Source organism: Hemiscyllium ocellatum, chromosome 21, assembly GCF_020745735.1.
Source record: "Hemiscyllium ocellatum isolate sHemOce1 chromosome 21, sHemOce1.pat.X.cur, whole genome shotgun sequence".
Lineage (NCBI taxonomy): Eukaryota > Metazoa > Chordata > Chondrichthyes > Orectolobiformes > Hemiscylliidae > Hemiscyllium > Hemiscyllium ocellatum.
In genome coordinates this window covers 26,020,448-26,046,297 of record NC_083421.1, presented here as the reverse complement: position 1 = coordinate 26,046,297, position 25,850 = coordinate 26,020,448, and the positions used below count along the sequence as shown (strand labels likewise).

At 42.0% G+C, this 25,850-nt stretch overlaps 1 protein-coding gene across 2 annotated transcripts in view; it reads right to left on the bottom strand.

Moving 5' to 3' along the window:
• Positions 1 to 25,850, bottom strand: part of abca2 (ATP-binding cassette, sub-family A (ABC1), member 2) — a 541,802-nt gene that overhangs the window by 293,617 nt on the left and 222,335 nt on the right. For both annotated transcript variants that reach the window (XM_060841298.1, XM_060841299.1), the window contains exon 6: positions 10,323 to 10,427. In XM_060841298.1, the coding sequence (XP_060697281.1) occupies positions 10,323 to 10,427 (105 nt within the window). The remainder of the gene's footprint in view (positions 1 to 10,322; positions 10,428 to 25,850) is intronic.

Sequence of the window (25,850 nt, the reverse complement as noted above, 5' to 3'; positions counted from 1 at the left end):
TGGTTTCTCCCACTTAAGGGAAAAGACTTTGTCTATTTATCCTATCCATGTCCCTCATGATCTTATAAACCTCTGAGGTCACCCCTCAGCCTTTGATATTCCAGGGAGAACAGCCCTAGCCTATTCAATCTCTCCCTATAGCTCAAATCCTCCAACACTGACCACATTCTTGCAGATCTTTTCTGAACCCTTTCAGGTTTTACAACATCTTTCCAAGACGACCAGAATTGCACGCAATATTCCAAAAGAGGCCTAACCAACATCCTGTACAGCCATAACTCCTGTACTCAATGCTCTGACCAATAAAGAAAAGCATACCAAACATTATCTTCACTATCCTAGCTGCCTGCGACTCTACTTTCAAGGAGCTATGAACCTGCACTCCAAGGACTCTTTGTTCAGCAAAAATCCCTAGGACCTTACCATTAAATGTTTGAATCCTCTAGGATTTGCTTTTCCAAAATGCAGCACCTCACATTTATCTGAATTAAACTCCATCTGCCACTCCTCAGCCCATTGGCCCATCGGATCAAGATCCTATTGTAATCTGAGATAACCTTCTTCACTGTCCACTACACCTCCAATTTTGGTGTCATCTACAAACTTACTAACTATACCTCCTATGTTCATATCCAAATCATTTATATAAATGACAAAACAATGTGGACCCCTTGTGCATTCCACTGGTCACAGGCCTCCAGTCTGAAAAACAACCGTCCACCACCACCCTCTGTCTTCTACCTTTGAGCCAGTTCTGTACCCAAATGGCTAGTTCTCCCTATATTCCATGAGATCTAACCTTGCTAACCAGCCTCAACTTTCTTCCCAAGAAGAAACTTGTCGAACACCTTACTGAAGTCCATTTCAATCAAAAAGAAACTGGAAAGGCAGTTGAGGGAAATAAACTTGCACACTATTGGGACAGAGTAGTTGAATGGGACTGACTGGATTCCTTTACAGAAAGTAACATTTAGTTGATAGACTACATAGCCGTTCGGTACAGCTATGATTGTGTAACAATAACATCAGTAAGTATAGAACACAGAGTGTGGGCAAGTCTGTGATATTATAGCTGTGTAAACAGTGCTCTTAATGCATTTCAAAACACCTGTCTCAACAAGACCCTGACTCTCTGTGTTATATGCTATACAGCTTTATGTATGGGAAATCATCTATAGATGAGGAGAAATGTTTTCTCGCAGAGGGTAGTGAATCTGTGGAATTCTTTATCACAGAGGGCTTTATCAATTGGGTCAGTAAATATATACAAGCCTAAGGGATAGACTTTTAATCAGCAAGGGAATCAAGTGTCATGGAGAAAAGGCAGGAAAGTGAAGGTGAGGATTGCTGGATGAGTCATGACCTCATACAACTCCATCTGCTCCTAAATCTTACGTCAGGAGATGGTCATTATTCAGTACCTGTAGGGTGTGAATGTTGCTTGTATTATTATCCCAAGCCGAAATGTTGTCGAGGTTTTGCTGGTTGAGGATATGGAAGGCTACAGTGAGTGGGAAGTTACAAATCATATCAAACACTGTGCAAGGATCAGCGAAAATCCTTACTTTTGATTTTAGAGAGAAGGTAATTGAAGATGTTTGCAGCTAGGACACGACCATGGAGGAACTCCTGCAGAGATGTTCTGGAGCTAAGATGACTGACCTCTAACAACCACAACCACTTTCCTATGTGCCAGGTATGACTCCAAACAGATTAGACTTTTCCTCCTGATACTCATTGACTCCAATTTTGCTAGGGTTCCTCGATGCCACACTCGGTCAAGTGTGGCCTCGATGTCAGGGACTGTCCCTCTCACCTCCCTTCTGGAATTCAGCTCTTTTGTCCATGTTTGAACCAAGGCTGTAATGAGCTCTGGAGCCGAGTGGACCTGGCAGGGGCCAGACTATAGATGAATTAATGTCAGTTAACGATACTTTCAGCGACACAGTCAGTTACTTTGCCTTTGATTAAAAGCAGGTAAATGGGACTAGATTGGACTGGATTTGTCCTGCATTTCCAACACCTCCACATCACTGCTTTCCTTGAGCATAGTTGGGTAATTTTCCACATTGTTCAGTGGACATCAGGGTTTACTGGAGCAATCTGGCCAGAGATGCAGCTAGTTCTGAAAGACAAGCCCTCAATATCACAGTCATGCTGTCCTCAAGGCACACCACCTTTGCTGTATGGAGCACATGCAGTTATTTCTTGATATCACGTGGAGTTAATTGACCTGACTGAAGACTGGCAGCTGTGATGCTGAAAACCTCAAGAGAGTCTGAAATGCATCATTCACTCAGCACTTCTGCCTGAAGGTAGCTGCAATCAATTCAGCCTTGGTTTTCGAACTCTCTGTTGTTCATGCTTTGTTTTTTAAATATTCATTAACAGGATATGGGTGCGGATCGCTGGACCAGCATTTATTGCCCATGCCTAATTGGCCAGAACTTGCTCCTCCCTCTCATTGTTTGATTCTCCACCACCATTATCAGGGAGGCGATGGTCTAGTGGCATTATCGCTGGACTATTTATCCACAAGTTCAGCTCATGTTCGGAGGACCTTGGTTCAAATATTGCCATGGGAGATTGACAAATGTGCATTCTGCCATCCTCACCTGGTCAGGCCTGCGTGGGACTCCTGACCCACAATAATGTGGTTGACTCTTGATAGCCTAACCAGCCACTCAGTTTCAGGGGAGCTATGGAGAGGAATAAAATACTAATCATGCCGCATGAATGAGTAATAATAAAAAATTAACGACTGAATGTGGCAGGACTGAAAAGCTTACATCTGATCTGTTGGCTGTGGGATTGTTTAGCTTCATCTTCAGCATGTTGCTTCTGCTGCTTAGTACACAGTTATGTCCCATGTTGTAGGAGAAAGCGAGTTCTGTAGGTGCTGGAGAGACAGAGTCAAAAACGTGGTGCTAGAAAAGTACAGCAGGCCGGGCAGCATCCGAGGAGCAGGATGAAGGGCTTATGCCCGAAATGCCGACTCGCCTGCTCCTCAGATGCTGCCTGACATTCCGTGCTCTTGTCCAACATTGTGTTTGCTACAGTTCTTGCAAGGTATTTTGTAAATGACATTAGTTTTGCTTGTTGTCTGTATAGGGTCTTTCAAGTTCATTAACTGTTGTTTTAGTGTGTTGGTGGGTTTGTGGGCTACCACAATATGTAAACTCCACACAGACAGCTGCCTGAAGCTGGAATGCCCTGATGAAACACTTATGCCTGAAATGCCATCACTCCTGCTCGACATCCTGTGCTTTTTTGGCGCCACACTGTCCCATTTTGCAGCTTTGCCAGGTTAGTACCACAGTCATCATAGAATCATAGAATCCCTACAGTGTAGAAACAGGCCCTTCGGCCCAACAGGTACATACCAATCCTGCGAAGAATATTCCCCCCCAAACCCATTCCCCTACCCAATTACTCTACATTTAGACCTAACTAACACATCCCTGAACACTACGGGCAATTTAGCATGGCCAATTCACCTAACCTGCACATTTTTGGATTGTGGGAGGAAATTGGAGCACCCAGAGGAAACGTGCACGGACATGGGGAGAATGTACAAACTGGCTGTAAAAGTTTGCTCGCTGAGCTGGAAGGTTCGTTTTCAGACATTTCTTCACCATACGAGGTAACATCATCAGTGAGTCTCTGGATGAAGCATTGGTGGCATGGCCCGCTTTCTACTTGTGTGATTAAGTTTCCTTGGGTTGATGTCTTGGGTAGTAAATGGGATCCAAGTTAATGTGTTTGTTAATAGAGTTCCAGTTGGAATGGCATGCTTCTAGGAATTCTCATACGTGTCTCTGTTTGGCTTGTCCTAGGATGGATGTGTTGTCCCAGTCGAAGTGGTGCCCTTCCTCATCTGTATGTCAGGATACTATTGAGAGAGGGTCATGTCTCTCTGTGGCTAGTTGATTTTCATGTATCCTGGTGGCTAGTTTTCTGCCTGTTTGTCCAACATAGTGTTTGCTACAGTTCTTGCAAGGTATTTTGTAAATGACATTAGTTTCGCTTGTTGTCTGTACAGGGTCCTTCAAGTTCATTAACTGCTGTTTTAGTGTGTTGGTGGGTTTGTGGGCTACCACGATATTTGCCTGAGGCTGGAGTCGAACCCGTGTCCCTGGCGCTGTGAGGCAGCAGTGCTAACCACAGAGCCAACGTGCTGCCTGACCCTTAGTGCATAGACGTGGTGCTGTTCTTGGAATGTTTTCCTATAGATCTCAAAGAGCCAAGGTTGGTCCCTCGGCTTGACTGAGACGTATCTGGACCATGAGTACAGACTGTGAAGGTTTGTGGGATGCAAGATCTGATCTGAATCTGTCCCATTTAATACAATGCTAATGACATACAACATACTGGAAGCCCTTAGAGTGAAGATGGAATATGGAGTTTTACTTGTCAGCAACCCAATGTCCCCTCAGGTAAGGAAACTCAAAACAGGCCAAGGATCAAATGTGCTATTCTGTGTAGCTCACTGGGTGGCACATTCACACTGTTTCACTCAGACACAAACATCTTATGTCCAAAGCAGCAACTTCTGAGCATTTAGAGGTAGCTCACTGAAATTATCCCGCCCTGACATAGCCAAGGACAAAGAATTGTAGTCACCACTGCAACAAAAATACATCCTGTTCCAATGAACCTGTAAGGATGGCCATCAGAACAGAACTGGGTTCATTCTAGCAGGCAGTTTCCAGGGTAACAGCGTGACCACCAAACCTGCAGAGAAGCCACAAGCTGGTCAGTCACCGAGACGAAGATGTCCTAACTGTCCAAATCACTTATAATATCAACAGTGTTCAAAATAAATATCACATTAAAATTTGCTTCGGATCAATTTTTCTAACCCATTTTCATGGAATGCCTAAAAATGATGCAAAGAAATGCTTCATTGGTAATGATACCCTTCACCACGGGAGAATTGATCTGGCTGGCTAATGGCTGACAATGTCATACAGCCAAATTAAGACATGAAGAAAAGCACACGCTGCCAAAGTACTTGAAGGGATTAGATCATTCCCGCTGTAATTCATTTTCTTCATATGCTACAAGTCAGTACTGCAGCACTGCTTCAAATGATGATAAATTTGTAACAGTGCCAATGACAATGAAATCTGTACTAATTTATACTGAAAGCAAGATTCTACAATGCTGGAAGAAACATAACCATTCCACATGGAGCTGTTTATAGATAATGGAAAAAATCTAAAAGGCCCATGATGGCCCATCCTCAGACTGCAATGGTGCTGCTGCTCCCATGTTCCTATTCCCCATCCAGTCCTTTGCTGCTGCTACCCTCACTTATTCCAAGTCTCATTTACCCATCAGTCCTTCTTGTGTCTCCATGACTTCCTTCACCCTTACAATGGCATCCATGTCTAAATCTGACTCGAGCTATGGAATGCCTTCATCCTCTCTCCTCCCTTACCATTACTCTACTGTTTGGCCAAGGCTTTGGACACCAGTGCTAACATGTCCCCCTTTCATTCAAAGGTGTCCATTTCTGTTTCATTACATACCTTAGGATATTTCACTATACTGAATGATGGTCGTGGTAATGTCTCTGTTGTAGAATTAGAAGCTCCGGGTCATGGGTTCCATTCCTACTACATCAGCCAGTGGAAATTGAATTCAATTAATAAATATAGAATTGGAAGATTGCCTCAATGATAGATGGTGCCACACCTACCATCTGGCTCACTCATGCCCTTTAGGGAAGGAAATCTGTTGTCCTTTTTAGGTCTCACTTATACGAGACTCCAGACCCGCAGTAATGTCGCTAACTCTGAACCAGCCTCTGAAATGGCCGAGCTCGTGAACAGAGTGGTTTGCTATCAGGGTCAGGCAACAATCTCACCAGCATCACCCACATCCCATGAAAGATTATTGTCATGGCGATTGAAAAAGGTCACTCCATCAAATGTGAACATGAGATTTGACAGCATGGTCAGCCCAAAGATCAGGAGGAAGGATTCTTTATTCCACTTGTAGCTTTTTGTTACAAATGTGAGGGGATATTAAGATTAAACAAGACTCATAATATTTACATGGACCAATCTGTGTTTTACATTTGACGGTCTGTTTGATCCTTCTCTCCTTAAGAAGTCTCCTTCCTCCAAAGAGACCTTTCCCTCCTGACCATACACCTTCTCTAGCCACCTTGCTCAATTGCCTCCCTGACCATCGCCATCTAATGATGGAGGTTCTGTTACAATCAGTTTGCACCTCAGTGTCTCAATGCTTTCCTCACCTATAGCGCAGCTGCTGTAGTCAGGGCTGGTGCCAGGAATGCTCCTTCACATGGTAAAAAGGTAAAAACTTTTTCACAATTGGTGCCAACATGTGTAGCAACATCCCACTCTCCAGTGCTAAATGTGAGATGCATGCAGTAATGTACAAATGTCTTAGAGTAAGATAAAAGGCAGACACAACATTGAGGGCTGGAGTGCCTGTACTGTTCAATGTTCTTATATGCACAGAAAGTTTATTTCACCTGTGAAGCCTTGTCTTACATGACTTTTATTTGAATCTTTAACAAAAAGGAAGTAAATATATGCAGAAAACTCAACATTTTATAAATTGCTCCTGAATTACTGAGCAGCAGAGAACATGGATATGTTTTACTTACAGGAGTTCTAAGGCCTATTGCCAAAGATCCCTGCACCTTCCCTTGCCACCACAAGAGGTGTAAAACCTGCACCCACACATCCCTCCTCACCTCCAACCAAGGCCCCAAAGTATCCTTTCGCATCCGGCAGAGATTTTCCTGCACTTCCAAATACCTCACTTAATGTGTCTGTTGCCTTCTCCTCTACATTGTGGAGGTAGGATGCCAACTTGCAGAATGCTTTAGAGAATACCTCTGGGACACAGACACCAAACAACCCCCACCGCCCTGTGGCCAAATTCTTCAACTTCTACTCGCACTCAGCCAAGGACATGTGACCAAGTTGAAGGAGTGTACTGTACCTTCAAGAGAGAGTGAAAGCTGTTTTGCACGGAGAGCTTGCAGGGACCTGTCACATGACTGACTAGCAGTCTCAGAGTGTACCAGAAAGATGAAAATATGTAACATTTGGCTGTGAAACAAATACCTGAGCTTTGGTTGCTGTTTTGACAACCATTCAAATTGAATTGGTCAGTTTAAATTATGCCCCAGGATACTAAAAAACAATTGATTTTAACTTCATTGTTTCGCCAACATCGAACCAATGAGACAATCCAATGCTGGGGTTATAAAGAAGCTGACATTTTGACAGTTAGAGACAAAGGCCAATAGCCATTGCCAGAGTAACTGCCAGCAATACATTCTCTATCAAAGGTACCTTTTTCATACGAAACACCTTTGCAATAAAAGACAGAACAGGGAGATCTACAGCCAGAGGAAGACAGACACCAACTCTAGGGTTTTGAAATTAAGTTGATGTAATTTTAATATAGGTTTTTATCAAAACAGTATATTGTTATAGAGTGGGAGGTAGACAACAAACAGTTAGGAGAAAGGAAGCTTCGAGTTGAAATAGTTGTTGTTTAATGTTCAGTTTTAGAGTGAAAGAAAATAATATCAATTTATTCTTTAAATAGTGGAATTTGGGAGTTCTCGGTCACTCATTCTTTAACAGATTAAGAGGCGAGGTGAGCTTTTCTGTGTGTTTGGTTTAATTAGCAGAAGGACTCACCGCTGTGTCGTAACACATGCAAGTCCTGGGCTGCCTCCTTCACCAAACCCTAGCCACCCAACACCTGGAGGAAGAGCACCTCAACTGCTGCCTTGGGCCCTTCCATCCACATGGAATCAATGTTAATTTCACCAGTTTCCTCATCTCCCCTTCCCCCACCTTATCCCAAACCAAACATTCCAACTTGGCATTGCCCTCTTGAATGGTCCTACCTGTCCATCTTCCTTCCCACCTTTCCGACCTATCACCATCACCATCCATCTTCATCTACCTATTGCATTCCTAGCACCCTTCGCTCCCTGCCCCATTCCTTCCTATATATCTCTCAGCCCCCTTGGGCCTCTCACATTCCTGATGAAGAGCTTATACTGAAAGTGTGGACTTTCCCGCTCCTCGGTTGCTGCCTGACCGGCTGTACTTTTCCAGCGCCACACTTGTAGACGCTGATCTCGAGCATTTTTCTCCTATTGCCAAAGATGACCAGCAAAACAAAGGAACAAACTCTAAAGTCTCATTTCTCGTGTGGACGGCTTTCTTCTGGGAAAGAACACTTCCCTCAATCAGTAAATAATTCTCTACAAACAGATTCTCGATTTCACTGCCAACGCTAAACTGGCAGTCGGCAAACTAACAGCAGATAAAAATAGTCCCCATTTATGAAACGGGCCAAAATTTGATGTTCATTTAATGCTAAGGCCAACAAGACTTGCTGTATTTTATGTGCAAACAGTCCAACAAGTTCAGGAGAATGGAGGAGGAGTTGAATGATTAAAAATGAAATTGTAACATTTCCTCATTCCATTATTAGTTCTTTAAAACAGCATAATGCGGATAGCTTGCAAATAAATGTCCTTTTCTTACTGATGACTCGTTTCACAAACCTGCTGCAAAAAGTTAAGTCTGGTCATCACTAGTGCAAGCACACTCAGCAATGGGACAAATATTAATGACTGCCAATCAGCCTCTCGCACATCAAACATTACCTATCAGACTGGATTCTCATCTCTTCTACAGATATCTTAAGTGTTACACAGTGATTTTCTCAGATTAAATCTATCAATATCCCATGAATCCAGACTCTAATATCATTGAAGACAATCTGTTCCTACTCACCCTGCACCAACCTTTCTTCCTAACTTTAAAGCAATTCTATATAACACCCAATTATTTTCTTAGACTTTCCATTGCTTTGAATTTGTATCCCACACATGAAGGAGGATGGTGTTAGAGCAATTCACGGTGCACCAACATTAGTTGACAAATATAACAGTTTGCTGCTACCTTACACAATTCAACTAAACCCAGTGGGCAATCCAGTGACAGGGCTCAGTCGGCGAAACAGCCAGGGTGTGATGCTGAACAATGCGGTTCAATCCTCTTACCAAATGATTGGAGCCTGACTTCTCAATGAGTCCTATAATGATGCACAGCCCAAATCATGGCCAGCAGCCCTCAGTCAATGAGATAAAAGCAAGATACTACAGAAAGTGGTGGAAATACTCAGCTTGGCAACATCTGTGGAGAAAGAAATAAGAGGTTTAATCAGAGGTTTATAAAATCATGAGGGGTATAGAGAAGGTGAATGATAGGTGTCTTATCCCTAGGGTGGGGGATTTCAAGACTAGGAGGCATATTTTTAACAGGTCAGGAGAAAAATTTAAACAAGACATGAGGAGCAATTTTTTTTTGTAAACACAGGAAGAACACATGTGCGAACTACCAGAAGAGGTGATGAATGCAGATACAGTTACAGTGTTAATAAGACGTCAGTACAGTACACAAATAAGGAATCTTTGGAAGGATACCAACCAAGCGCAGGCAGGTGGCACTAGTTTAGGTTGGGATTACGGTCAGTATGGACTGGTTCGACTGAAGGGTCTGTTCCATGCTATATTGTTCTATGATCCTTCTTCAGAGCTGAAGGTATATAGAAATGCAATGGATTTTATATATGGAAAGAAAAGAAGAACATTATTCAATCTCTCCTGCACTGTGCCCTATCCAAGACCTTTACTTTTATTATTTTTCAACAGCACAGTCCATTACATTTATACTGATCTTCACTCCCATAGCAGACTCAAAACACTACCTCTGTTGCTCTCTTCATAAGTGCCACCAGACCAGTTAAATATTTATTGCATTTTCTCTCCATATCTCAAATAATGAGGATGCTAAACAAAGAGGTAGAGACAGTTTATTTATATCACAACTTCTTTAGTGCTGCAAATTAATATAATCCAAAATTGGGCATTTCAGCTTCTAACTTCACACGTTCAAGGCTTGGTTATCCTACAAGTGGCAAAGTTTGATAACTTCCTTTCTGCTAATCCTCCTACAGCACAGTTCTCATTTCAAACACCTCGCCTGAATGTACTGCACAACCCACAACTTCGAATATCACTCACAAATGCCATGTCACTGGCTGTTGGCCACACAGAACCTTGAGGGAAGCTGTGATAATTACATCAAGCAGTATGTAAATCCTTAAGAAGCAGGGCAGACTTGGCTTCAAGAATTGTTGTTTCATCATCTGCAGAATCTCAATACCTGCAACTTCAAACACGGAGAGGAATTTCCCATCATTCTCCCACTGATGTGCCCTTGAATGCCAACTGAAGTCCCCCTTACCTCGATCTGTAATAGTTTCTCTCCAGCATTGAACGCATCCCAGTTTTCACTATCCAGCCCACTATCCACCGCAGAAGGATATGATCCAAAGCAAAGGCGGAAAACCTGGAAAACAAGACGGCAACTGAATTAACTATTTGACAAAATTATTCACCAGTCTTCAATGGATTTTCACAATGCTCATCATTATTAGCCTTAGTTCTATGCATAGTTAATACAGTTAGTCACACATTGAGCACAATGCAAAGATTCTCTGCTCTGTGATTCTTCTGATTTAACCTATTCGGTGGATTCACAATCTGTGCAGCAAAACAACTTAGTAATCCCAATTGGTTGATTGTCGTCACATGTACTGAGGTATAGTGAAAAATGGTGTTTTTCCCGTGTGTTATACAGGCAGATCATATCATACAAGGTATATCAGGGTCACAGAACAGAGTGCAAAATACAGTGGTACAGCTGCAGAGAAGATGCAGAGAGAGGCTGTGACCAAGAAAGCGAGCGAGCTAGAGCGATTAGATTTAACATTTGAGGGGTCAGTTCTGATAACAGCGAGGAAGAAGTTGTTGTTGAATCTTTTCATATGTGTATACAAAGTTAATACCAGTGACATCAGGAAATTCTATCAGCACTAAAATCTGTCTATGGATCTCAAATTCTGAATCGCCAAAGAGTGTTGATGGCAAGACCCAATACACCATTGAGGAGTCGGTCCTGAAGTACCAGTTGGAACATTTTGAAACACTCGTGAGCACCAGATCACTGTGCACGTTACCACCATCAACCACATCCAACATCTATCTGTCAAAGAAGAATTCAGTGAGAACACAATTCTAAAGGAGACAGTGACCATCATCAACTAGATGAAGAGCTTAAGTCTCAAGGTGGTTATTAGAATTCTACCTGAAGCCTTGAAGCACAGTCAGCCCTGCTGTGTCCACAGTGGGAGTGCTGCACTATCAGACATGCCCCTGCGAGAGGAGATGATAAATCTAGACTCTACTGAACCTCTCAGGTGGTTACAAAAACTCCCAGATCATAAGTGCAAAAGATGAGTTGGGCAATTTCTCAGAACCAGGTCAATCATTTAATCTTTCATCAACACCACACCAGACCGCTTGGTTATCATCACACTGCAGTATTTTGGGAGCATTTTGCTACTATGTTTTCCAAAATACCACAGTGATTGACATTCAGAAGTGCAGCCCTGAGATTGAGAAAGGCATTTTCTAAATGCAAGTCTTTTCCTCATATGTTGAGGGAGCTTACATCATTCTGACTTGTCTACATTCTAAAAGGTGCTTCAGAAACAGCAGTTACTATCGGCTACATCTAGCAATAAAACAAACACCTTCATCAACTACAAAAACAGAAATTGCTGTGAAAATTCAACAGATCTGGCAGCATCTGTGGAGAGAAAGCAGAGTTAATGTTTCAGGTCCAGCGACCCCTGTTCAGAACTGATTGTAGCAAAAACAAATATTGCGGGAAAACACAGCAATAAACACCTTGCCCTGTCAAACCTAATGCAGGGACTTCTAGCCTTGCTGCATGCTGGGACAATCGGACTTCTGATGTAAATGGTTTCAACCAAAATCCCATTCTACAGGGATGGAAGAACGGGATTTGTGTTGATGGTTCCTAACTTAACTCAATATCGAGAATGCACTCATGAAAGACACTGACCTTTATTCCATCACCAAAAAGACGCGAAAGAATTAGCAGCTGGTGGGGGGTGGGGTGGTGAGCCAATTCTACATATTTACAAATTTGCTTTCAACTTAGCATTGAAAACCTTGTTGCAGTTATAGAGTTACAGACATATATAGCAGCAAAACAGACCCTTTGGTCCAACTTGTCCATGCTGACCAGATATCCGAAATTAATCTAGTCCCATTTGCCAGCATTTGGCCCATATCCCCCTCAGTTCTTCCTATTCATGTACCCATCCAGACGCTTTTTAAATATCATAGTTGTATTCACTCCCACCACTTCCAGAGATAGCTCATTCCATACACGCACCATTCTCTGCATGAAAAGGTTATTTTTTAAGTCCCCTTTAAATCTTTCCCCTCTCACCTTAAACCAAGGTGCTCTAGTTTTGCACTCTCCTACCCTGGGGAAAAGACCTTGGCTATTCACCCTATCCATGCTGCTCAGAATTTTTATAAAACTCTGTAAGATCACCCTTCAGTCTCCAACAATCCAGAGAAAATATTCAGTCTCTCCCTATAGCTCAAATCCTCCAACCCCAGCAACATCCTTGAAAAAACTTTTCTGAACCCTTTCAAGTTTCACATTTTTCCTATAGCACAGAGACCAAAATTGAATGCAGTATTCAAAATTGGCTTAACCAGTGTCTTGTACAGCTGCAACATGATGCCCAAACTCCTATACTCAATCACAGACGAACTGAGGCAAGCATATCAACTTCTACCTGTTCTCCCACATTAAGAAGCAGTACTGAGAGAGAAGTGAAGATGGAGAGAAATAGGTGGCTATCAGGCTGCAGTTTCACCTTTGGTACTTTAAAGAGTTAATTACTTCAAACCAAATCTTTAATGCAGTCCTAATTGTTTGCATCAGTGATATCAACTGGAGTTTTCTTTAAACTTTATGTTGAATATATAAATCAAGAGTATGCAGAGTATGGATTTAACAAAATTAAACAAATTCTTGAGCCCCTGGAACCAGCTCCACGATTCAGTCAGATCATGGCTGATCTGGACCGAGCAAAAATTCTAGCTGGCTCATTCTTGAAAGCTCCATATGGTCCTGAATCCACAGCCTTTTGCAGGATATAGTTCCATATTTCAATTACCCTTCAAAAGGCTATTCAGTGACCCTCAGCGAGGAAAGTAAATGAGATGCAATGACAGGATTGTGAAAGGATGAAGGGCCGAAGGGCACAATTTTAAAATGTTAAGAAGCCAATGCAAAGTGAGAAAAAGATGCAGTTAGGGGATAGAATGCACGGTCTGGGAATGAGCTGAAGGCAGCAATGTATCTCAATGACCATCAATGTACATGACTATGGGGAAAAAGCAGAAGTTTGATTCTGGTCAAAATGTTCGAAACAGCAGAGCAGTCACGATAGGTCAAACGGCCTCAGACAACACCATGACTGTTTTCCGATTCCGAGAGGATTGGGCTGGGAGTTTGAAGCCCAATACTCAGGCAGCTGCTGACCTATACCATGTGGGCTCTTAAATGAGGAACATGGGAAGTAACAGTGACCGAGTATCAGTGGAGGTACCATCATGGTCAACTGTGCATTAGCATCAGAAGAAAAGGGGGAAATTCGACATCAAAACCATGGAGCAATTAATTTCTGCCGGATTTGGAGCATCTAGCCCATCTCTATGAATTATAAGTTTTTTGTTTCATAATGTTTTTGTCTGAAGCAACTTGGAATGTTTATCCATTTAAAGAAGCTATACAAATGTGAATTTTTGTTGTTGTATAAGCTAAAGCATCCAAATGTGCCTTACGTTCACAATGATCTGATTGTGCAGGAGTGACATAAAAGGCTCCCCTGACCCTAATGATACATTTCTGGGTGAAATTGAAATGACCCAGCAGTCAGGAGAGGGGTAGGAGTGTTGGGTGGTGAATAGGGTTAACAATAAAGTCTTGGGCAAAGTAACCTCATCCTACTGCTGAAGCAGCTACCTCGATTTTGTGGCTATGTGCCATGCAAATTTCAGGGCCCCACTCTCGAGTGACACATCACCTCACTGTAAGAAGGAAATCATGTCAAACAGATTTGAGTTTTTCAAGGAGTGACCAGGTGTGTAGATTAGGGTCGTGCAGATGATGTGGTCAATTTGGACTTCACTAAGTCTTTGACAAGGTCTTACATCATAGACTACCTAGGAAGCTAAGATCACATGGGATCTAGGCAACTGGAATCCAAAATTGGTTAAGTGGCAGAAAGCAGAGGGTGATGTTATTGCGTACTGAACTGCTGTATCCAGAGGCGTACCACAATGCTTGGTGCTGGGTCTCTTGCTGCTTGTTGCATATATTAATGATCAAGACACGAATGTAAGAGGTATGATCATTAGGTACGCAACTAACAGTAAAAGTGGTGGCATGGCAAATAGTGAGAATGAAAACCTTAGAGCACAGGACAATACAGACAGGCTGATCAGATGGGCGAGACAGTGCAAATAGAATTGAATGCTGAAAAGTATGAGGTGATTCATTTTGGGAGGACTAAGACGACAAGGGAGTACAGGATGAATGGAGGAACCTTTGGAAGTACAGAAGATCAGAGGTGCTTATGTCCAATGATCTTTGAAGGCAGTAGGACAGCGAGATAAGGTGGTGAAGACGACAGATGGGAAGCTTGCTTTTAATAGTCAAGACACTGAATACAAAAGCAAGGAGCTCATGATGGAACTGTACATTATTTAGGCCACAGTTGGAGTAGTTTGTGCAAAATAGATCACCATACTATCAGAAGATTATGGTTAGAGAGAGAGAGTACAAAAGAGATTCACCAGGATATTGCTTGGGCTAGAGCAATTTGACTATGGAGAGACATCAGAGAGGCTGGAGTTGTTTCTCTTAAAGCAGAGAAAGATGGCAGGGTTTGGGGTGCGCAGTATTGACAGGGGAGATAAGGAGAAATGTTTCCCCTGAGTACAGGGGTCAATAACAATAACAGTTTTAAGATAAGGAGCATGAATTGAGGAAACATATTTTCATACAGAGTGGCGGGTATCTGGAACTCACTGCCTAAAATGGGTGATGGAGGTGGAATCCTCAAGACTTTTTTAAGAGCTATTTAGATGAATATTTGAAATGCCATAGCATTCAAGGCTATGGGCCAAGTGCTGGAAACCCCGCTAAGGGACACGCAAGTCCTGGGTCTCCTCCACCTCCAAATCAAAGCCATCCACATTCTGACTCAGGACCCTTCACTCACACGGCATCAACACAGACTTCACCAGTTTCCTCATCTCCCCTTATCCCAGATCCAATCCTCCAACTCAGCACCGCCCTCTTGACCTGTCTTACCTGTCCATCTTCCTTCCCACCTATCTGCCCCATCCTCCCTATGACCTATCACAATCAGCCCCCCACCTTCCCACTTTCCCTTCCCCGTAGCCCCACTCCCCTATTTATCTCTCAGCCACCTTCCCCCGGCCCCCGCATTCCTGATGAAGGTTTCACGGTCGAAATGTTGACTCTCCTGCTCCTGGGATGCTGCCTGACCTGCTGTGCTTTTTCCAACGCCACGATTTTTGACTCCGGAAAATGGAATTAGAGTAGATAGATGCTTGATGACCAGCAGAGAAACAATGGGCTGAAGGGTCTCTTTCTGTGCTATAAAACCTCTAGTACCCTTCTGTACTATTTAAAGCAGGCTGCCGCTGTGCAATTGGGAGCAGGATTTGAAGTTGACAGCTGCCTGGAGATTTCCAAGGGTTTGCAAAATCCTGAAGCTAAATGGAGATATCAGCTGCTGGGTGAAATAGCCAAGTGCACGTGAATCACAAGCAGCAGGTGAGCTTCCCTTTGCACACTACCCTCTTAAGCAAACAGTCTGCTCTCCACATGCCTCATACCTTCTTACTCAATTGCTGGTCCGAGACCATCCACCCTCTTCCCGCCCACAAGGAGTGTGAGGGGCCAAAATTAAGGATGAAATGGGATAGGATGCTTAACAACTCTTAATACAATCAAGCAATTCTCTGACTGTACAAATAAAATCAGTGGTCACACAATGTTCAACATTTAGTTAGAAGGTTACATTTGAGGCTTTCAAATAAATAACAGTCCATTGTTCAGTTTCATTGTACTTCAGTAATCAAACACAAAGTTCCCCATTTATAATAATTATGAATCACACACTTAAAATAATTATGGAGCAATGCAGTTCCCAAGCAACTTCTGCATGCCAGTGCCCACTCTAGCCTCACATTAAAGAGTTCAGTTGGACCCTGATCTCTGCATAATTACCAGGAGAGACTAAATTAGCCAGAATTGTGAAGAAACAGCTCACTGTAAGGGAATAGTTAGCATTAGCGTGTTGACAGCAGGGTGATAGCACTGTACTCCTACCAGTTGAATAAAGACTTTTCTTTCCCCCCTGAGAAGTAAGGTTTCATTTTTTAAATACAAGCACTTTTCATTGTTTAAAACGTATAGTGTCAAATCATTTAAAACAAGTAAAAACAGTGTGAGGAATGCACACGTAATATGGAGAAACAACAGCAAGTCCGAGCGCTCATACAAGACTTGAATTACAACATGTTCAATGGCATTGCTCAGTGTTTCAGAAATTTTACAGCTAAGAGGAGGCTGAGTGTAGAATTAGAAGGATTTGAGCAGAATTGGCAAAAGTTTAGTCAAGGATCCCCTCACAGTATTATGTTTTTTCTTGGTTTATTGTCTAGATATCAACCTTTCCAAATAGAGAGTAAATAAATTCAAGTCCCTTACAGGAATAAACTATATTGCATGCAGACATTGCTTTAAGAGTGTAGGTTGAGATGAAATTGCCTAAAAAAAAACAAGATTAATCTACTTTATTTCTCCCTTCATGGCCAAAACCCAAACCAATCTTATTGGGAATTAGTTAAAGGCATTGGTTAAACAAAAATGTACAATTCTAATATTTATTAGGAACTTCTCTTCATATTTAAATAATAGAATGTAGACTGTGAACATTAAAGGCATTTTTGTTCATTGCTTTCGTGTTCTGAGGGCATTTTAAATTGTAATTATTGATTTGAACAACATGTCACACTGTAGTTAAATAAACAATAACATGATCTGCTTTTATTTCCTCATTAGGTTATTTAAGATGGAGTTAAATTATTTTATATTTTATTGTAATCCAGTTACTTTCACTATCCGCCGACTTGTCTTTCTGACTTCGACCTGAGTGACTTCCACCTGTAAAGGTGGGTAGAGAATAAGGAAGTGGGATGTTAAAACAAGACATTTGCCACCATTACTAATAATCAGTCAACTAATAGAAGATTCTTTGGAGTTGTGAGTACACCGTAGGGAGCTATATCCTGCCACTGCACTGCTCGTACTCAGCGAACAGTGACAGAACTGGGAAACCCCATTTACAGGAGGTTCGGGTCCCAGAGGGATGTGCAAACCTGTGACAGAAAATCTCATCTGGACACAGAAATTGTTTTATCCTGGCAGTTATTTGTATTTTTTGTGCATTTTAGACTTCATTACGTTACGTAGAGGTAGTTCTTCTATAACATGATGGTTACATTCTTGTTCAACCTCACTTTATAGAAAAGTCATGCTTTAGAAACAGCGCTTCAAGTGTTGGCGATGTAATCACATTACAGCCAACACATGTTTTAAAAGTTGGCACTTTAGAAACAGCGTCCCCAATTGGTCAATTGCATTACAGCTAATTCGCATTAACAAAAAGCCCATTATTGCAGAACAACCTGGATTCCATTTGTAAGCAGAAACTAACTTAGCAACTAAAGCATTTAAGAAGGGAAGTCCGCAGGAATGACCCTAACCTCTCAGTTGGTTCCCACTTGCTCCAACATTTCTGCCGTGGGCCTGCTGCAGTGTTCCAATGAAGCACAACACAAGCTCAAGGAACAGCACCGCGATTTCTGCTGAGGGACCTTACAGCCTAATGGTCTCAACATTGAACTCCCTATCTTCAGAAAGTGACCGCATTCTCTCTTTCTTTCCCATCTTCCCCACATCCTTGTCTTGTTTGTCAATGAATGCTGGAAAGCAGAAACAAAAACAGAAATTGCTGGAAAAACTCAGCAGGTCTGGACAGCATCTGTGGAAATCAGAATTAACAAAACTGGGAGTGACCCTTCTTCAGAACAGTGTTGAGAAGCAGAATTAATAAATGTCCACAAACACAAAAGATTCACTTTGCTTCTCGCTCTTTGATGCTGCCAGACCTGCTGAGTTTCTCCAGCATTATATGCGTTTGCATCATAAAAATACCCATTTTCTCACAGGTTTCAATCCCAAAGAGTTAACTGAAACATGAACTCTTTACTCCCTCCACAAATGTTGTCAGACCCGCTGAGTTTCTCCAATACTCTCTGTGTTTGGTTTAAAAAGGGAATTGCGGCAATATGAGCTTATCACTTCTTTGTTTTATTATAAGGTGTTCCTGACTTTTCGTGCTCGGTGTATTGTTATGTCTTCGGCATTTCCTCATTTCTAACTTTATCATTTAGTCATGGTGAATTGGTTGTATCCACTCCTCGTGAATTCAGTTGGGCACTTACTTCACTTCAGAACTGCAATGTCAGCAAATCATTGGCAAGTATATAACGGAAACCCAACTAATTTCAACTTTGACAAAATGAGTTCAATATGCAGGACCATTTTTTTTTTAAATGCAGGGGCTACACAATTTGCCTGGACTTCATTCATGCCACATCAAGTACAGTCTAATTATATGAATTTACAGCATGAAAGGAGGCCATTTCATCCATTTTGCCTGTGCTAGCAAGTAAGTAGCCAACTCTTTCTCCATGCACTTCAAATAAGCACAGTCAAGGACCCTCCAAAATGTTATTAGAGTTTCTGCCTTTACCACCATTTCAGGCCATGGGTAAAGTTAAGATTATTTCCCCCCTTGAGTTCCATGCTCAGCCTTTTACTGTTAATTATTTTTATTAATTTTTGACAGTATTTTAGAATTAACAGAGATAAAATGAACACTTCTGCAACAATTCAAAACAAGAAGACCAGTCCTAGCTAATTTGATAAGTTAAAGAATGAGCTCATAAAACAGCCAATTAATATTGAGAAGTGCTCTGTTATATTCACAGGATTGGGCAATTCAATGCTACTCTCTGTACCCAATCAAAATAACAAAACAAATAAGGGATTCATGGTCAGAAGTTACAAGAAACAGAAGTGTGGAAGCAATAGGAGAAGGCCACAATGGAAGTAAGCAGATTCAAAGTATTATTCAATTAAATGTGGCAAATTAAAAACTATACCTGGATTTATTTCACTTGCTGAGCTGTTGGTAATGAGTTTTGCTTCTTACATTTGTGAATGGATATGAGCACAACAGAGCTACGACCTTCTGAGCTCTAAATCCAAATTTAAATCTACATCTCCTGTTTATTAGGATCAGCTTGGCAACAAAATGAGTACTATTTATTTTGAAGAGACTTGAAACTCTCACTGAGCTGGAAGGTTAGTTTTCAGACGTTTTGTCACTATACTACATAACATAGTCAGTGAGAGTCTCTGGTGAAGTGCTGGTGGTATGGCCGCCTCGCTACGGTCTTGGTTTCTTAAGGTGGATGAAGTCATTTCCAGTTCTTTTTTTTTCAAAAGAGAAGATAGATATGATCTAAATCGATGTGTTTACTGATGGAGTTCTGGTTAGAATGCCATACCCCTTAGAATTCTCATGCATGTCTTTGTTTTGCCTGTCCTAGGATGAGTGTGTTGTCCCAAAGTGGTGCTCTTCTTTGTCTGAATGTACAGAAACTACATTCAGTTGTGTCTTCTGGTGGCCAGTTGGTATTCTTAGAGGCATGGCATTCTAACCAGAACTCCATCAATAAACACATTGATTTAGATCCTGTCTACCTTCCCTTGAAAAAAAAGGAACCGGAAATTGCATCACCCACCTTAAGAAACCAGGACCTATAAATAGAGAGGTGGGACATAGCACCAGCACTTCACCAGAGATTCTCACTAATGATGTTACCTAGTACGGTGATGAAACATCTGAAAATTAACCTTCAAGCTCAGTGAGCTAACTTGCATACTTGTCATCAACTTGAATTACAAATCTTCTCAAAAGTCACTAAGACTTGAAACTCAGTAAAATACCAAAAAGATGTATTTGAAATGAAGAATGAATGTTCAATGGTAGATTCTGGGTTGGGTGCTGTTGAATTTTCAAAATCAGAAAGGCGCAAATGTTTGTAAAGCATTTAACCAAAGAGTCTGGTTGGAGGCCAGGTATTGAGACACAGTGCCAGCAACATTCACGTAAATTCTGGCTGTACATCCTTTGATAACTGGGGACAGAATTAATGAGTTGGCAGCATGTTACTGCAATTATGTCAGCTTCCACAGATAAAAGGTAACAACTCCCTCATGTGTTGGCTCAGCCTTGGTGGGCCGAAGGGCAATTTCCTGTGCTGCACTTTGGTGGAAAAAGATCTAAAAAAAGGTCCATAATCAGTCAGCTAGTCAGATCTGTAACAAATAAGATCTCTATACAAACAAAAGCTGACACATTCAAAAGTAAATTCAAAGGTCAGGTTGCTACCTCTGGATGGGCATATCCGAAGATTGCATCACATGATCTTCTGTCTCCAAACAGACTTCACAACACATCTTTTTCTCATCTTCAATGCTTTTCATTGTTAATAACTAGAAGCAATGAAATTGAAAATAACAGTCCTGTAAACGCTTCCATTCCTTTCCTGCTTATTTCGCTTACAGCTGTGTCCACAGGATTGAGTTTACCAGACTGCCTTGTGAAATAGGAGAAAGCTCCCCTGTGTTTCCAGAACATGTTCAAAGATTTTCTTTTCTGCTTCTTGGTTATCTCTTCAAAGGTGAGTAGGACTGGTATTGTGAAGGGGTCTTGGTAGGTGGTATCACACCATCCAGTGGAGTGGATGTTCATTGATGAGACTGTTTTCTCACCCCTTCTTCTCATGTACATTTGTAACACATATATTATCATATTAATTGTGCCATCAAGCTGGTACATATGCTGGAGATAGCAGAAAGGTGTGAAAAGAGTGATTCTCAAACCAGGGTCCGCAGACACTTGAGTTCCAAGAGGGTTAACACTTCTGAAGAAGCGTCATATCAGACTCAACATATTGTCTTGGTTTGTCTCTCCACAGATGCTGCCAGATCGGAGTTTCTCCAGATTTCAGGTTTTCAGTATCTTGCTTTTAGTTGAGACTTTACATGGGTGTGGGCCAAAGAGACAGTCTGACAGGTGAACGACTGGCTGGAGCATCACGGTCAAGCAAAGCAGCAATGCTTTCTCTCTGCTCCCTAAACCTGACCATCCTCCCTCTACTGTATTATGCTCCTCCTCTTCCCACACTGCCACTAATCTATCCATGCTATACTCCACCTTCTCCATTACCATATACTGTTCTCCCAATGCCGTGCTCTGCCTCCTTCAGACTCCTGCCGAAGACGGACAGGTTCTACAGTGAGAAGCAGTCACACATCTTATTGATGTCCATAATCATAGAATCATAGCATTAAAAGAGGCCATTCATCCCATCAAGTCTCCACGGACCTTCCAAAGAGCATCCCACTCAGACACACTCCCCTACCCTTTCTGTGTAACCCTGCAATTCCCATGACTAGCCCATCTAGTCTGCACATCCCTGACACTGAGCAACTTAGCACAGCCAATCTACCTAACCTGCACACCTTTGGACTGTGGGAGGAAACTGGAGTACCCGAAGGTAACCCACGCAGACACAGGGAGAATGTGCAAACTCCACACAGACAGTCCCCGAGGCTGGAATCGAACCTAGGTACCTGATACTGTGAGTCAGCAGTGCTAACCACTGAGCCACCATACTGCTCATAAGTAAATGCTCGTTTGCTTAATACCATTATTTAAACTCTTTCCCATGCTCACTTATTACAATCACAACATTATTTTATAACATAGAAGGCTGAACGTCATCATTGATACATCTGAAATGGGATACTTTGAATGTTGGAACCATGGATCTGGACAGACTATGCAACTGTTCTATATATGACATCACTGAAACAAAGTCAACACATGCTTGTGTGTACACGCCTGAGTATATGCGCCTGAGTATATGCATTTGTCTGTGCTTGCCTGTGTGAATCTGAGTGTTGCGTTTATGTATTTGTGTGCGTGCAGGTGTATGTATTTGGGCCTGTGTGCACACATGAGGGAGAGAAACATCAAAGAACTATAATTGAGTTGTGCTGATGACCTTGTCAATGGGAGACAGTAATAATTCCTGCTGCTGTAGATGAAGTAGCACCAGATTGTGCTGGGGATTTGGATAAAAACTAATCATGGCTTTCTCCTGCCAAGTGGCAGCTGGTGTATCTGAGCTATAAGTGCTGAAAAAGCTCAATAAACCTGCACTTCCGAAATTGGTTAGTTTGCATTCAACCCCCTTCGAGAGTCACCATTTGTTCTGTTAGAATCACCAGTGAAGACCAAGAGTGAAAACAATCTTTTAGGTAACCATTCTGCACTGAAGTTATTCTTGTTCAATGCAAGTACTGAAAAATAGCAATGCAAGGTCATGAAAATTTAAATGGTTTCAGTACAATTATTTGGTAAGTCAAGCAAATTCTTAAATCTGAAAGCATAGTTTTGTATAATCAGCCACAGTTCCCACTCCTGGGAAATAAACAAATAAATTGTGTCTCAACCCAGCAATTACTTCAAGTAAGATGAAGGGGATTTTGAGCATGTCCCTCGCCATTCATTGGAACAAAACATTATTATCTTCATACCTGTGTTATCACTGGTGGGATTATCACTAATGTCTATTACCACTAATGGATAAAGAGCTATATCACTAGATTCAGTCTAATTCACATCCCCAATAAAAGCTGTGTTTGCATTATGCACAACAGTAGAATATCTAAAGTAGTTTCAGATATTTCCAGCTCTTGAATAAATACCACTTACATTAGAATACTTTAGCTTCCTTTTTAACCACACTGAATATCGTAAAAGGAGCAGAGAATAATGAAACACGTCAAAGACCCCGCTTACACTACAACCTGCAATTCAGGAAACAATCTGAACTCTTGCAACCCCTGTCACATATTGAAAGGCATGTTAGCTTGTTTGACATTGAGGTCCAAATAGTGATCCTCCAACAGGGTAGCCGAAAGGAACAAAGGAAGAAGCGAACTTGGCGGATCAATCGTAAGGGGAATAGATACGCATTTCTGTGGCGGCAAAAAAGGAATCCAGGATGGTGCATTGCCTCCTCGCTGTTAGGATTTGGACTCAGAGCAGTTACAGGACATTTTGGAATGGAAGGTTGAACAGCCAGTGGTCGTGGTACACGTTGGTACTAATCAGAAAGGTTAAGGAAAGGGGTTGAGGTCCTAAAAGCAGAATATAAGGAAGTAGGAAGAACTTTGAAATGTAGGACCTCAAAAATAGTTATCTCAGGATAACTACTAGTGCCACGAGCACTAGTTCCGGCAGAGATGGGACCTGTACCAAAAAGACCTGGGACTGATGTCCTTGGCCGGTACCTGGTAGACTGGTTAGGTAGGGTTTAAGCTAGTGTGGCAGGGGGTATGGGAACCCCTATAGGGTAGGGCAGTTATGCAGAAACTGGGGGAGAGGTAGAAACCAGGGCAAACATGACTAAGAACAAACAGTGAACTGCTGTTGAAAAGAGCAGGGGAGGTGGTCTGAAATGTATGTGTTTCAATGCAAGAAGTATAATTGGCAAGGTAGATGAACTCAGAGCACTGGTTAGTACTTGGAACTAAGACATTATTGCAATTACAGAGACTTCGTTGAAAGAGGGACCAGACCGGCAGCTAAATGTCGTGCGATTTTGATGTTTCGGGTGTAATAAAAAGGGAGACTAAAGGGATGCAGGAGTTGCATTACTGGGAAAGGAGTATCTCACTGCTGTCCTGAGGGAGGATATATCAGAGGACTCATGTAGCGAAGCAATATGGGTAGCACTCAGGAATAGGTGAGATGAAATCACAATGCTAGGGATATACTACAGGCCTCCCAACAGCCAGTGGGAAATAGAGGACAGAATATGTAGACAGATTTTGGAAAGAAGTAAAAACAACAGGATTGTTGGGGTAGGTGATTTTAACTTCCCCAGTATTGACTAGGACTCACTTCATGCTACGGGCTTGGATGGAGCAGAATTTGTAAGGACCATTCAGAAGGATTTCTTGACACAGTATGTAATCAATCCAACCAGGAAAGGGGTTATACTGGACCTGGTTTTAGGAAGTGAGCCCGGCCAGGTGAGTGAAGTTTCAGTGGGGAAGCATTATGGGAGTAGTGACCATAATACCGGAGTTGTAAATTGCTCATGGCTAGGGACAACAGCAGTCCTCGGGGGAAGGTGTCAAACTAGGGAAAGACAAACTACAACTGTATTAGGCAGGAAGTGAAGAGTGTTGATTGGAGGCGACTGTTGGAGGGTAAATCCACATTGGACGTGTGGGAATATTTCAAATGGCAGATGATAAGAGTTCAGGAGAGGCACATTCCCGCAAGAATGCAGGATGGGTATGGCAAATTACATGAAGCTTGGATGACCAGGAATGACCTTGATCAAAAAGAGAAAGGAAGCATATGTAAGATCTAGAAGGATGGGAACTGATAAAGCCCTTGAAGTATATAGGCATTGTCGAAAAGAACTTTAGCAAGGAATTAGAAGGGATAAAACGGATCATGAAAAGTAATTAACAAACAGAATTAACGAGAATCCCAGTGCATTTTACACAGATATAAAAATCAAGAGGGTAACCAGGGAAATTAAGAACAAAGGAAGTCATGTATCTGTGGATTTAGAAGTGGTAGGTGAGATCTTAAACAAATACTTTGTATCGGTATTCACCAAAGAGAAGGAATTGGTGGAGACTGATTTCAGGGAAGGGAGTGTGGAATTTCTAAGCCAAGTTGCTATTAAAAAGGAAAAGGTGCTGTGTGTCTTAAAAAGTATTAGGATAGGTAAGTCCCCAGGTCCCGATGGGATCTATCCCAGAATATTGAGAGCAAATTGCTGTAACATTGACAGACATCTTTGTGCACTCTTTGGCCACAGGTGAGATCCCAGAGGACGGGAGAATAGCCAGTGTTGTCCCATTGTTTAAGAAGGGCAGCAGGGATAATCCTGGAAATTACAGGACTGGGAACCTCATATTGGTGGTAGGGAAATTAATAGAAAAGATTCTCAGAGACTAGATCTCAAAGCATTTTGAAGTAAATGGATGTTTTAGCGATAGACAGCATGGTTTTGTGCAGGGGAGGTCGTGCCTCACTAACTTGATTGAGTTTTATTGAGGAGGTGACGAAGATGACTGATGAGGAAAAAGCAGTTGATGTTGTCTACATGAACTTCAGTAAAGTCTGTGACAAGGTTCCTCATGGCAGACTGGTACAAAAGGTGAAGTCATATGATATCAGGGATGAGCTGGCAAGATGGATACAGAACTGGCTTAGTCATAACAGACAGTGGGTAGCAATGGAAGGATGCTTTTTTGGAAAGGAGAATTGTAACGTGTATCGGTGCTGGGACCTTGGTTTGTGGTCTACGTTAGTGATTTGGAGGGAGACATAGCTGGTCTAATTAGTAGGTTTGTGGATGATACAAAGATTGGTGGAGCTGTGGATTGTGAGGAGGATTATCAGAGGATACAGTAGGATATAGATCAGTTGGAGACAATGGTAGAACAACAGCAGATGGAGTTTAATCCGGACAAATGTGAGGTGATGCATTCTGGAATGTCAGTACAGGGAGAGGTTATACAGTGAATGGCAGAACCCTTATGAGTATT